Consider the following 15,366-nt stretch of genomic DNA (forward strand, 5'->3'; position numbering starts at 1 on the left):
TTAAATGACTGACCCCTTATTTTTAAATAGTGAGTTTTTAAATATTCTAGATTCTCCCACAAGAGGAAACATCCTCTCCACATCCACTCTGTCAAGACCCCTCAGTATCTAAAAGGTTTCAATCAAGTCGCTTCTAACTCTTCTAAATTCCAGTGGATACCAGCCTAACCTGCCCAGCCTTTCCTCATAAGACAATCCACCCATTCCTGGTATTAGTTTAGTAAACCTTCTCTGAACTGCTTCTAACACATTTACATCTTTATTTAAATAAAGAGATCAGTATTTACATAATACTCCAGATGTGATCTCACCAATGCTCCGTACTACTGAAGCATAACCTCCCTACTTTTGTAATCAATTACCCTCACAATAAATTATCACATTCTATTAGCCATAGAGGGAGTGCAGTGAAGATTCAGAAGGCTGATACTGGGGATGGCAGGACTGTCGTATGTGAAGAGATTGGTTCGACTGGGCCTGTATTCACTAGAGTTTAGAAGGATGAGGGGGAATCTGATTGAAACGTACAAAATTCTAACATGGCTAGGCAGACTGGATGCAGGGAGGATGTTTCCCTTGGTTGGAGTCTACAACCAGGGGCCACTGTCTCAGGATACAGGCCATTTTGGACTGAGATGAGGAAAAATTTCTTCACTCATTAGATTGTCAACCTGTGGAATTCTCTACCACAGAAGGCTGTGGAAGCCAAGTCACTGAATATATTCAAGGAAGAAATTGATATTTTTTGGGATATTAGGGGAATCAAGAGGGAAAGAGGGAATATGGCGTTGAGATAGAGGATCAGCCATGATCACATTGAATGCTGGAGCAGGCTCAAAGGGCCGAATGGCCTACTCCTAGTTTCTATGTTTCCTCTCCCAACCCATGACCTACACCACCTAGAAGATAAAGGGCAGTAGATGCATGGGGACATCACCCAGTTCCCATCCAAGCCACACACCATCATGACTTGGAAATATGTTACCATTCCTTCATTTCTGGGTCAAAATCCTGGAACTCCGTACTTAACAGCAGCAGTTCAAGAAGGCAGCTCACCACCACCTTCTAAAGGGCAATGCAGGATGGGGTATAAATGTTGGCCTTGAGGGTGATTCCCCCATTCCATGAATAAATTTTTAAAAATAAGATTTCTTGTTGATCGAGTATTTCATCATCCTCTGTGGGCTGTTTCATGACCCAAGAGTCCAACAGAGAATAGGCATGAACTTTCACAGAACTGACAGTTCATAGTCATTGTTGATGCCTAAGGGAATTTCTGCAGTCGGGCCACCTCTGACCTTACCCTGGGTGGGCCGGATGTTGCGTGTTTGGTGTAAATGGTCCTAGAAGCAAATTTCAGTGTCTGCCTCCACATGGACTTTTAGGCTGCAGGGCTTTTGCAAGACAGGTGTTCTAGAATGCAAAGATTTGTAAGACTCTTTTTTAGGGTGTAGTTATATCATTTGTACTGACCATCTTGATGTTGTTTGCCCTGAGACAGTCCTCCACAGTACATCTGCTTGGGGATTTTGCAATCATTCATGCAGGATGACATGACCTGCCCAACTAAGTTGAATTTTTGAAGGGTGGTCTCCATGCTGGTGTGCCCAGCATGATGAAGGACCTTATTGTTTGTGATTTTGTCCTGTCATCCAACTTTCATGGTGGACCTCAGGTGTCTTTGGTGGAAGATTTACAGACCTTAGGTTATTTAGAATGGAATGGCACCTTTCTGTGGCAAGATCAAGCATTTCCAGCACTTGACTGATTTCATGGATGAGGGGGTTATCTTATGAGGAAAGGTTGAACAGGTTGAGCCTGTATCCATTGGCATTTGTAGAAAGAGAGGTGATGTTACTGAAACATATAAGATCCTGAGGGGATATGACAAGGTGGTTGTAGAAATGATGTTTCTTCTTGTGGGAGTGACTAGGACTAAGGGACACAGGTTAAAAATAAGGAGTCTCCCATTTAAGATGGAGCTGAGGAGAAATGTTTTCTCTCAGAGGCTTGTGAGCCAGTGAACCATCTTCCCCAGAAGGTGGAGGCAGGGTCATTGAATATTTTTGAGCCAGAGGAAGATAGATTCTTGATGAATAAAGGAGTCAAAAGTGTTTAAGGGTTTGTTCAGTAGGTCTCACTAGAGTTTCAGAGTCTTGTGAGGTTGAACAGTAATATTTATTGGTAACAAATAACTATTTACATACATACAAAGTATAGCCCAAACTAGAAGCTAACTCCATGTTGACACCTACATGAGTCTTTCCAAACAACTCTGCCTCCTGTCTACTGTCATGTGACTCTACATCATACTATGGGTGGTACTGTTTTCCAGTTCCACATTAGCCCTTGCTCTGCCAAACACCCTTATACTAACCTCCACCCAAGTCTTTACCCAACATATTTACAGTCGATCTTCAGCTGCGTCTTCAGTTCGGCACTTCAGTCAGGTCTGGATGCTGCTCCTTTAGTTTTTCAGATTCTGTGTCCTTCACCAGCTTCTTCAGTTCTGGGTTCATTCATGAGCTGCCACCATGCTGTAAGGATTTGTTCAGTAGATTTCACTAATAGGTTGAAAGGCTTGTAAAGTTGAACAGAAGTGTGTATTGGTAACCATAACTATTTGCATATGTACAAAGTGTAGTATAAGGGTCTGGCAAATAAATGGTTAATGTGGGGCTGAGTACAGTACCCCCACACAGTGATTTAAGAGAACATATGACTTGCACCTAGCAGTCAATAAAGTGTTAGACAGAGCTGTGTGTAGAAGCAAGCATGGAGACAGATCCTAGCTTGGACCTTTATTATATCTATGTATTAGCTTCTAACAGTTAATAAATATTTACTGTTGAACTACTTAACACAATGAATATTTTACTATTTTACCAAACAATGCCCAACCCCTTACAATACACAGCACAGCGCAAACTAGGAGCTAACTGGTACTGGAGTCTCTGCATACCATACAACTCTGTCACCTGTCTACTGTTATGTGATTCTCTGCATCATTCTGTGGGTGGTACTGTTCTCCAGTGGCACATTAACCCTTGCTGTGCTGAACACCCTTATACTACAAGGAAATCAAAGTATATGGAGAGGGGGCGTGGCAGGCAGGAAAGTATTGTTGAGACCACAATCAGACCAGCCATGGTTTTATCAAATGGTGGAGCATGCTCGAGGGGCCGAATGGCCTTCTAATTCGTATGCATCTGTGCAGGGACTTCAGGGAGGTGGGAGTTGAAGTTAAGATGTCACCCTCGTGCAGCTTATAGATGTGGGGACAACTCGGGCAACAACTTAGGGATTTTTTGCGTTTAGTACAGCCTGTAGGCCTGTTGGGAGTTACTGCTCGATTTACTCATAAACAGCAGGGAATGCTGTTAGCTGCATTGCTATTTGCACAGCAAAATCCAGCCCAATTGAATTAATTCATAGAAACATTTTATCCTCTCCTTGTAAACACGAACATATTTGGGGATGATTGCACATGAATGTGGAGGTGTAGCTATATTCTAGATGAATGAATTAAGATGCACTCCAGGACCTTTCTCATTCCCACCTACCTCATGATCTTGGTGTTTTACTATTGGCCTTTCATGTGCACATCAGTAGGACGCGCAACATCTCATTACTAAAAGAAAGCGGAAACTCTTTCGTTTATAATTGTAAGTATAGTTGCGCATCAATGAATTAACGTAACATTTATCCGCTCCACCACGCCTCCCATTAAATTACTAATCTTGTTTATTGGAAACTGCATTCATTTTAATGAAATTTCAGATTCACACAAAAAATGGCTACAGCGAACCAGGATAGCTTGCTGCAAAACGATAAACATTTCAGGAAAGTAGATCTTGGCCAAAATCATTCTTCTTAAAAAATACCCGCTCAGGCATTAATGCAAAAAAGTGAATTTATTGCATCGTACAGGATTGCAATCATTGGCTTTTAGCCAACTAGAAACCGACCTTGTTGCCAATTTACTCGAGGCTCATATTTTAAAACTAGATTGAAGTTAATTTGCTCAATTTCACTTTTTTTCTCAATTCCCCCCACCCAGGTTTTGCACTCTGACGGCTTCTAAAGTGCACATCCCAAGGACCGATTGCTGCATTCGCACATTCGGAGCTCCTTAAGATGATCGCATATCATTTTGCAGCATCAGAAAACAAAAGTTCAAAAGTTTTTTTTTCTGTTGTTGTGGTTTTACTGTTGGATGGAGGCGTTAGGACCAGAGGGTGATCGCTGGGAACAGGCGCTGACGTTCTGCGCTTTCCCATTAAGGAGCTGACTCACACGGTGACGGCAGAAAGAGAGATCTTGAGAGAAAGAAGCAGAGAGAGCGAGAGAGATAGACAGCAAAGGAGATTAGGAGAGGCGATAGCGAAAGGCTGTTTGTGAGTGCAGACTCTGGCAGCTGCAGAGAGGACAGTGTCAGCTGCGAGTTTGCCGAGTGTTGCCCCATCGCTCGAGTGGATGATGTCTACAGCGGAGGAGAGCCGAGTGGCAGCGGTGACTCCACTGAAACTGACCGGGCTGGTGTGTGTGGTCCTCTCGCTCTGTTTGGACGTGGTGGCCTTGCTGAGTCCAGCCTGGGTCACTGCCGATAGTCACTTCTCACTCTCCCTCTGGCAGAGGTGTTTCCGACCGGGCTCGGTTCCCGACAGCGAGTGGAGCTGCAACTGGGCTCTGGGCAGCGGTAAGAAGGGGAGACTCAACCCTCCCACGGGTCGTGCCTGGTATCCGGGACAGGGCGCCGGGAGGAACAATGTTGTAGGGACAGATAGGTTAATAGGGAAATGTCATACGGACAGACCAGGGTAACCAACAACTTGACAAGAGCCCTGAGGCAGACAATTTTTGGATATTTGAGAGATTAACTGAGTGTTGTGAGGGGTTAAATGGCAGAATGCTAGACAGACATAAGACGAAGAAATAGAGCTTTGTAGGGACACTTAAAAAGTGTTCAACAGATAAAGTATTAAACTGAATGGGAACTATACAACGAGGAAGAAATTGTGCCCAAGCACTGAAAGACAACTGGGGAGAACTACTAGATAGAAACATTAACATTTGGAATCAGCAACAATAAGAACACTTACAATGGAAATTATCATATAGGGAGGAAAATATAAAGGTTTTGTTTTGCGGAAATACAGCCATCTTACATTACAGAAACACAAATACATTCAAGCAGAAACAGATATGCATTGGGACATGTTATATACTGACAAACACAAACGCAGTAAGACATACCCTACACTGACAGAAGCATAGTCATATACACCGGGACATACTTTTTTACTAGCAAAAACATTGACAGAGATGTTCTTCACTGAAAAGTTAACGTATAGATTGGAGCATGTTTTATTCTGACAAAACGATTCAGAGATTTGTTATAGGAACAGACATGCATTAAAACATGATGTGTACAGACAAAAATGCAACCACGAGGAAACATATGAGCTGAAGCACACATATTAAATCCTGACAGAAATCAGATGTCGGAATGTGTTATATACTGATAATGATAAATAAATACGTATAGGGTGATATATACTGACAGATGTTCAGATATTGTGAAATTAGACTAACAAAAATACAGGCGAACTGGAAAGGGCTATGCTAACAAAGTGATGGATGGATACAGTAGGCAATATTAAATATTAACAGAAATGAAGATGAAAATGAAGATACCAACCAGTGTGACAAAATGTCTAACAAAACAACAGACCTACAGAAATCAAACACATAGACAAAGATTGATAATCGCACTGACATAAATGCTCTATGAACTATACACCTGCACTTATAGTGAACACTAATATTGACCTTAGATACAGCCTGACAGAGGAGACATTGACAGAAATAATAAAGAAGGCAGAAAGGAAATTGAGATTGTGAATAACATATGATGTAGAGACTGAGGAAAAAAAACCATAGAGATTGAAAGAGACACAATATGAGGGAAATACAGAATGTGAAAAAATACAGAATGTGAGAACAACATAAATGAAGGAGAAATTTAAAACTTGTGAAAAATGCAGAATCATAAAGGACACAAAACGCATGAAAAATGCAAGATAAATTCAAAACAGCTTGAGAGAAATATGTGAGTAACCGGGACTGAAAAAATAGCGAGTAAAACAAAATGAAAAAAAAAACATAGAAATGGAGAAGGTGATATAAATAAAGAAAAGCAAAAATAGAGACAGAAAAATGCGGAAAAGTGATAAAAGAAATACTGAGAAGAAATGGATAAATTTAAAAGAAGCGGAAGAAACAAGACGCAAGGGCAAATTTATGCTGCTTTAGGAACTCAAACTGGTGTCAGCCGGCCTGCTAAAAGAGGCCTGGCACTGTAAGACTTCAGTCTGCTTGATATTTTTCTAAGTTTTTCTGTCACTTTTGTGGATTTACTGTGAAAACTATCAACACAGAAGTGAAAATATAACTGCAGCTTAAAGGATCTTTCTGACAATTGGATTTATGGGCGACTAGGTAAAAGCAGTTTAAGGAAAATATAGTGACTGATGACAGACATCCAAGCTAAGAGTGAGACCGAGATTGCCAGAAGCAATTGTATAGAGTATTGATAATGGGTGATACCATACTCATCACTGCAGCTTCTATTTAGTTATGCGTTTACAGTTTGTTTCTGCATGTTTATCTTCATTATAGTGAATTGTCAACAAGTCTTTATAAAACACATCGCCTTCTCAGGGACCCATTCATGGGTCTCAACTTATATAGCTCCGCTCTATCTTCCTTGCTTTCATTTCGCCTTTGCACGGACGCTTAAAAATGCCTTTATCAACAATTATTTGCCTCTATCCATTCACCTGAGGTCACAGGTGAACAATGGAGGGTCGCCCAGGATCCTATCAGCTGCGATTTTCCTTCCCCCGGGTTTGCTGAGGAAAACAAATGTCGATTTCTTTGGCTCTTTTCCCGGGCTGCCTGTGGGTTAAAAACATCAGACAATGTGGGCTTTAGTTTTGACAGTGCAGCGTGCCGCTCCCGCTATACTTGCCATTTAATAGCTTTGTTGCTTTAGAAAAAAAGCCTTGTGTCTGATAATAAAGTCCCACAAAGCTCGGTTAGCAAGCTCCTGGGTCCTATTTATAAAGAAATGGATAATACACTCTTCCTAGATTAAAACAGTTAATTATGGGGTGTGTGTGTGTGTTGGGGGGCGGGGAATTGAAAGGAAAGCAGTTGGCGGGGTTGTGTATAGCAGCAATTACTGACAAACTGCAGCAGAGAGGAAAACAGTTAACCATTCCTCCCTCCCTACTGGCAAGTTCCTCAGAAACTCCTTTTTAATTCGTATTGTGCATTAGCACTGGCCACTTGGTGCTTCTCGCACAGGCATTTTTATTAAATGAATAAAAAATTGCAGTGGCGAAGGGAGGGCCAGGAGTCTCTGAACTAAAGCGAACCGAGCTGAGTGGAGGAACAGGCGCCAGTTTCCTATCATTTCTCACATGATGTCTTGGGAAACAATCTCGACGCTTCCTATTGTAGTATTTGGTTTAATTCGGAGCAAATTCGCCAAAGAGGATCCAGAAACTTTAAGAAGAATTGATGAAGAGTCCATTCTGACGCTTCTGCCTATATCTGTATTACGATGACACTTAGAGATTGAAGGTGGACAAAGAGTCCGGGTATACCGGGTTTAAACACTCTCGTCTATGGAATGCGTTTTTGAATCTACTCCACAATTTAGAGATGTTTCCACTCTCTCATCATTCAGCACGTTTAGCCCAATTTCCAGTGAGGGTTGTCACGCCACTCAAATCATTGCAATATTTTCACACATTAGCAGTCGCGGAGGTCTCTCAAGGGATCACAGTAAAACAATAACTGTGCAGGAGAAAGTCTTCTTTTGCGTTCAGCCATTTAGAGACATTGGCCCTGAAATTGCAATGCCGATCTGAAGCTAAAATAGAAAGTGGCAGTCTGGACAAACAAGTTTTATGTTAGAATTCCAAGGCATAATTTCAGGACTATTGTTCAGTTGTAATAGTTTTACTTTGCATTTGACTGGGGATTGCTGCAGTGCTCAAACATTTTATATGGTATATACTGATGCTCTTCAGAATGTCCAGAAATAACATTTTTATATGTTTAATATTAGATTAGTGCACATTATTAAGATTGTACTTCTGAAATAAGAAATATTACAGATTGATTTATTGCGAAATCCATGTAGGTTTCCGAAAATGATATATTCCACAGCTCAATCATCAAAACATAAGTAATAAAATCATGAGTTGGTTATTTCAAGGCTGTTTTAGCAGGGAATATTTTACACATGCAAGGTTTTTCACCTTAACCTATTTTGTTAGCGTTGTGAAACATTTGAATCTTTAAACCCTTGCCGGCAGGTACACATATCTGCAAAGACGGAGAAGCACGTGACAGCTCGATGTGATAGCATTAAACAGAACATTGTTTGGGGCAGCTGTGCCACAGTTTTCAGTGGGTGATATTTCGTGGTTAACAGAGACACGGCAAAAATAACTTCAAGGAGATGTGGGCTCTGAAACTGAGAATCTGTTAACAGCATCAAACCTCGCTGTGAGTGAACATGAATCACGATTTGAGGTATCTTAGTTTGAGACAGGATTAAAAAGGACAAGGAGGTTGTGCTGTTGGCATCAGCCTCCTTGTGAAGAAGGAATAATGTTAATGAGGCGTCTTGCTGAAATTCGCATTGTCTGGTGAACTCTTATCTCGTGTTCACCTGTACTAAGTAAAAAGGGCGCATGACTAATCCACGGGTATGGCCGATTCAGCCCTTAAAACTAAAATGTTACTGTTAACAAAGTTTAATCATAACTTGTACTTTTGTTGTACATGGTGCCATTTTATGATTTTAACTTTCTTTACTATATTTTCAAACAGCCAGTTATTGCTGCAAACATTTTTCAGGAAACAAAGTGCTGAGGATAGGAATTCCTTTGAGGGTTCTTGTACTCATGATCTAAATGAGGAAGACAAGTTCACAAGGGGATGATAAATGCAAGTAGAATGCAATGTGAGGAATTATGCCAGCAGCAATCACCACCATGGGACCTGCACTTACATATGCTGGTAATTTTAAATAGGCATGTCAGAGGAGAGCTGTCTTTGCCACCTTCACTTCACAAGGGAAGCTATCACTGAGCTGTGCCATATGCTCCAGAATGACCATCAGACAAATACTAGAACAAAGAGGACTCTTTCCATAAATACAAAGGTTATCATAGTAAGATGTTATGCCTTTGGATTATTCCAAGGCATAGCAGGGGTATGTGACTATGCAATGCAGCAAGCCATCCACAGATGTGTCAAACAGATGATAGATGCTGTGTATGCAATGGGTAACACACTCATCAGTTTTCCTGTGGAAAGGTGGCATAAGCTAAAGGGGAATAATGACAGGCTTTACAAGACTGCAGTGTGTGGTAGATGGCACCCATATGGGCATCAGGGCTCCTCACATCAACCTTGTGACCTACCTGAGTGGTAATTGCTTCCACTCACTTAATATGTCTTAACGCAAGTCAGTATCTGTTATTCAAGATGCCTTCATTATGCAGTAGTCAAAGATGCCTGCACTATTTAAAAGTTCAAATAGATTGGGTGGATAGTTACCAGAAAACCAGGAGTATGCTTAATAGCTGTAGCTGATGCTTCACCAAATCCTGATAAGGGTTCATTTTTACTTACTAACTGAATGTGGCTAGGCCAGCATTTTTTGCCCACCCCTAATTGCCCTTGAGAAGATGGGGGGTGAGCTGTCTTCTTAAACCTTTGCTGTCCTTGTGCTGGAGATATAGCCACAGTATTGTTGGGTAGGGAGTTCTAGAATTTTGACGCAGTGATAATAAAAGAACAGTGATATATTTCCAAGCTAGGATGATATGTGACTTGAAGAGAACTTGCAGGTGGTGGTGTTCCCAAGTGCCTACTGTCCTTGTTCTTATAGGACGTAGAGGTCAGAGATTTGGAAAATGCTTTCGAAGAAGCCTTAGCGAGTTTCTGCAGCACATCATATGGATTGTACACACTGCAGACACTGTACACTCCTGGTGTAGGGAGTGAATGTTTAATGTGGTCGAAGGGCTGCCGATCAAGCAGGATGCTTTGTTCTGAATGGTATTGAGCTTTTTGAATGTTGTTGACACTGCATTCATCCGGGCAGGTGGGGAGCATTCCTTCACACTCCTAACTTGTGTCTTATAATTCATGGAACAGTTTTGAAGAATCAGGAAGTAGACTACTCACCATAGAATTCCCAGCCTTTGACCTTGTACTGCTGTATTTATGTAGCTGGTTCAGTTAAGTTTCTGGTTAATAGAAACCCCAAGAATGTTGATAGTGGGGGTTTCAGTGATAGTAATGCCACTGAATGCCAAGGGGACATTGTCAGATTCTATTTTGTTGGAGATGGTCACTGCCTGACACTTGTACAGCAAGAATGTTACTTGCCAACCCAAGTTTGAATGTTGCCCAAGTCCAAATGAATCACGAATAGTTAGTATGCAGGTACTGCAAGTGATTAGGAAGGCAAATGGAATGTTGTCATTTATTTCAAGGGGAATATAATATAAAAGTAGGGATATTTTTGCTATAGATGTACAGGATGTTGGTGAGACCACATCTGGAGTACTGTGTACAGTTTTGGTCACCATATTTAAGAAAAGATATACACGTATTAGAAGCAGTTCAAAGAAGGTTCACTCGACTGATACCTGGGATGAAGGGGCTATCTTATGAGGAAAGGTTGGACAGGTTGGGCCTGTATCTGTTGGAGTTTAGAAGAATGAGAGGTGACCTTATTGAAACATATAAGATCCCGAGGGGACTAGACAAGTGAATACTGAAAGGATGTTTCCCCTTGTGGAACAGACTAGAACTTGGGGGGGGGGGGTCAGTTTAAAAAATAAGGGGTCTCCCCTTTAAAATAGAGTTGCGGATAATTTTTTTCTCTTAAAGGAGCATGAGTTTTTGGAACTTTCTTCCCCAGAGAACAGTGGAGACAGGGTCATTAAATATTTTTAAGCCAGAGGTAGATAGATTCTTGACCAAGAAGGCAGTCAAAGGTTATTGGGGGTAGGTGAGAAAGTGGAGTTGAGGCCACAATCACATCAGCCATGAACTTATTGAATGGCACAGTAGATTCAAGGGGCCAAGTGGCCTCCTCCTGCTCCTAATTCAAGTGTCTTGTGTAGGTTCGTATGTTTGTCTAGATGCATGTATGCACAGACTGCTTCATTATCTGAGGAGTTGTGAAAAAAACTGAATACTGTGCAATTATCAGCAAGTATTCCTACTTCTGACCGTAAGATAAAAATAACTGATGAAGCAGCTGAAGTTGGTTGGGCCTAGGTTGCTGCCCTGAGGAATTTCTGCAGCAACAGCTCAGATGATTTTCTTCCAAGAACCACAACCATCTTCTTTTGTGCTTGGTATGACACCAAACAGTGAAGAGTTTGCCCCCGATTCTCATTGACTTCAATTTCACTAGGGCTTCTTGGTGCCACACTTCGCTAAATGCTGCCTTGATGTCCAAGGCAATCACTCCCATCTCGCCTCTGAAATTCATTCAACTTTTTAGTCTATGTTTGGACTAAGGCTAAAGGAAGGTCAAGAATTGAATGGCCCTGGGGGAACCCACACTGAGCAATGATGAACAGGTTATTGCTGTGTAGGTGCCTCTTGGTAGCACTGTCGATGATTGAAGGAGACTGAGAGGGCGTTAATTGGCTGGATTTGATACATCCCACTTTTCATGAACAGAAGACAATTGGGCAATTTTTCACTTTGTCAGGTAGATGCCAGTGTTACAGCTATAAGAAAAAGGAGCAGGACTATGCCATACAGCTCTTCAAGCCTGCTCCGCCATTCAGTAGAATCATGGTTGACCTGATCTTGCCCGAGAGCCCCCTGCCTGTTACCCATAATCCTTGACTCCCCTATAGTTCAAAAATATGTCTATAGCTGTGCCAGAGGTACAGCTTGTTCTGGATTATATGTCTTCAACACTACTGCTGGGATGCTGTCAGAGCCCATAGACTTTGTGTTCTAGTGCGCTCAGTCATTCTTTGACATCACATGGAGTGAATCGAGTTATCTGAAAACTGGCATCTGCAATTCTGGGCTGATCAAGGGAGGTATTACGCTTTGGGCTGTAGATGGTTACAAGCAGTTCAACCTTGAGTTTTGCACTTAGGTGCTGGGCATTGCCTCTTTGAGGATAGGGATGTTCATGGAGTCCTACAGGCTACAAGGTAGGGCTACAGAATTTTGATTTGATCTATTGGTTGTGGGATTGCAGAGCTCTGTCTATGCAATGCTGCTTCTGCTGTTTAGCACGTTTGTACTCCTGTATTGTAGCTTCACAAAGTTGGCACCTCATTTCTAGGTATGACTGGCGCTGCTCCTGGAATGTTCTCTTACACTCCTCATTGAACCAGGATTGATTCCCTGGCTTGATGGTTATTGTACAGGAATGGATATATCAGGCCATAAGATTACAGATTATGATGGACTGCTATTCTGCTGCTTCTGATGGCCCACAGCATCTCATGGATGCTCAGTTTTGAACTGCTAGATCTGTTCTGAATCTATCCCATTTAGTATGGTGATAGTGCCATACAACACAATGGAGGGTGTCCTTAGGATGAAGACAGGACTTGGTCTCCACAAGGACTGTGTGGTGGCCACTATTACCAATACCGTGGATAGATGCATCTGCAGGTAGATTGGTGAGGACAAGGTCAAGTAGTTTGTACCCTCATGTTGGGTCTATCACTACCTGCTGCCGTCCCAGTCTGGCAGCTATCTCCTTTAGATCTCAACCAAGTTAATCGGTTGTGGTGCTACTGAGCCTCTTGAAGATAGACATTGAAATCACCCATCCAGAGTGCATTTTGTATCCTTGCTACTTTCAGTGCTTCTTCCAACATGAAGGACTATTGAATCATCAGCTGAGGGAGGGCAGTAGATGATAATTGGCAGCAGATTGCTTTGCAATGTTTGACATGAGGAGAATATAATTGGACGTAGGTTAAATGGATGGACAAGGATCTGGCAAATGGATAATGTGGGGAAATGTGAAATTGTCCATTTTGGCAGGAAGAACAAAAAAGCAGCATATTATCTAAATGGTGAGAGATTACAGAGATCTAATTAGTAGAGGGATCTGGGTGTTTTAGTGCGGGGATCATAAAAGGTTAGTATGCAAGTGCAGCAAGTAATTAGGAAAGCCAATAGAATGTTATCATTTATTGTGAGGGGAATTCAATACCAAAGTACGGAGATTATGCTTCAGTTGTACAGGGTATTGGAGTGTTGTATACAGTACTGGTCTCCTTATTTAAGGAAGGATGTAAATTCGTTGGAAGCAATTCAGAGGTTTACTAAACTAACAAATGGAATGGGCAGATTGTCTTATGAGGAAAAGGTGGACAGACTAGGCTTGTATCTGCTGGACTTTAGAAGAGGAAGAAGTGACTTGATTGAAACGTATCAGATCCTGAGGGGCCTTGACAGCATGGATGTGGAAAGGGTATTTCCTCTTGCAGAAGAATCTAGAATTAGAGGTCACAGTTTAAAAATAAGGGGTTGCCCATTTAAGAAAGAGGTGAGGAGAAATTTTTTTCTCTTAGGGGGTCGTGAGTCTTTGGATCAGTCTTCCTCAAAAGTGGTAGAAACAGATCTTTGAATATTTTTAAGGCAGAGCTAGATAGATTCTTGATAAGCAAGGGGGTAAAAGATTATCAGGGATAAGCAAGAATGTGGAGTTGAGGTTACAATCAAATCGGCCAAGATTCTATTGAATGGTGGAGCAGACTCAAAGGGGTAGAGTAGCTTACTTAAGTTACTAACTCATATGTTCATATGTTAAGAATAAACTAAGTACATAATGAGTGGGAGGAGCAAATGTTTTGGAAGGCTGCTACTCTGTAGCTCATGTCTTAATGGACAGTTCTGGGTGCAGGGTGCTGTAGTTAGAGCTATACCTGGAAAGGCAGTGACTATCAGCATGTGCATGCTAACTGGCATTTCAATCCTTAAACAGGCTGAACTGGATGGATGGGATTCTTAAGAAGAATCAGGAAGAACCAGTTTGATCTTTCCTTTTCTCTTATCGGATTTCTGATGCTGGGCACCCCTGCAGGATGGTTTACCATTTGCATAATTATATATCACTGATGTGTGATAATCCCACCATAAATATTAGTACTAAATCTCTGACCCTATCAAGTTCAACAGACTCTGGTAAGGAGAGTGTGAGGAGACAGGCAACAATGCCATAGTGAAATGGGGACTGAGTGAGCAGCAAATTAGGTTCACGTAGAAATTTGGTGCACGGGGGAAAGAGGTGTGGTAAACGTCGGAATTATTCAAAGTTAATTAAGAAAGTAATTCAATTAAGTTAACTAAATAATATAAGTAACAATGGCAGGACAAGTGTTATGTTGCAGCTGTGGAATGTGGGATCTTTTGGACGGCAAGGTGATCTAAGACAAATACGTCTACAGAAAGCGTGAGCAGTTAGAGGAATTCTGGATTAGGATTACTGATCTGGAAGCCAAACTGCAGACATTGCACAACATAAGGGAGGGGGAGAAATACCTGGATACTTTGTTCCAGAAGACAGTCATGCCTCTTAGAATAAGGTCCTATGTTTTGGCCAGCAGTGAGGGACAGGGGGATATGACCATGAGTGAGGCAGGTAATGGGGCCAAGCAGACAGTAGTGGAGGAGCCTCAGATTTTGCAATTGTCAAGCAGATTTGAGGTGTTCATAGCCTGTGTGGATGAAAGCGAGGTCTACAAGATGGATGAGCAGGTTGGCCATGGCACCATGATATAGGAAGCTGTTCAAGCAGGGGAAGCAAACAGGGACAAAGTGGTAGTAGGGAACAGTATAGTTGCGGGGGGGGCGGGGATTGACACTGTTCTCTGCAGCAAAGACTGAGAGTCCAGTACTAGGGTATAGGCGCCTGCTCAGGGCTGGAAAGGAACTTACATTGGGAGGGGGAGGATCCAGTTGCTGTGGTCCAGGTGGGTGCCAACAGCATGGGCAGGACAAGGAAGGAGGTTTTGCATAGTCAGTATGAGAACCTAGGTACCAAATTAAGAAGCAGAGTCTCAAAAGTAATAATCTCTGGATCTTTACCTGAGCCACGTGCAAATTAGCATAGGGCAAATAACATTAGAGAGATGAATGTGTGGCTCAAAGACTGGTGTGGGAGAAGGGGGTTCCAGTTTGTGAGGCACTGGCACTGGGGAAATACTGGTATTGGGGGAAAGTGGGGTCTGTACCCTTGGGACGGACTATACTTGTACTATGCTGGGACAAGTGCTC

General features: G+C 42.0%; 1 protein-coding gene across 1 annotated transcript in view; it reads left to right on the top strand.

The window, feature by feature from the left end:
• Positions 1 to 4,259: 4,259 nt before the first annotated feature.
• tmem47 (transmembrane protein 47) overlaps positions 4,260 to 15,366 on the top strand; it is a 58,074-nt gene continuing 46,967 nt past the window's right edge. The window contains exon 1 of the mRNA XM_041211727.1: positions 4,260 to 4,699. Within this exon, the coding sequence (XP_041067661.1) occupies positions 4,477 to 4,699 (223 nt within the window). The 5' untranslated portion in view covers positions 4,260 to 4,476. The remainder of the gene's footprint in view (positions 4,700 to 15,366) is intronic.

Source organism: Carcharodon carcharias, chromosome 18 (genome assembly GCF_017639515.1).
Source record: "Carcharodon carcharias isolate sCarCar2 chromosome 18, sCarCar2.pri, whole genome shotgun sequence".
Classification (NCBI taxonomy): Eukaryota; Metazoa; Chordata; class Chondrichthyes; order Lamniformes; family Lamnidae; genus Carcharodon; species Carcharodon carcharias.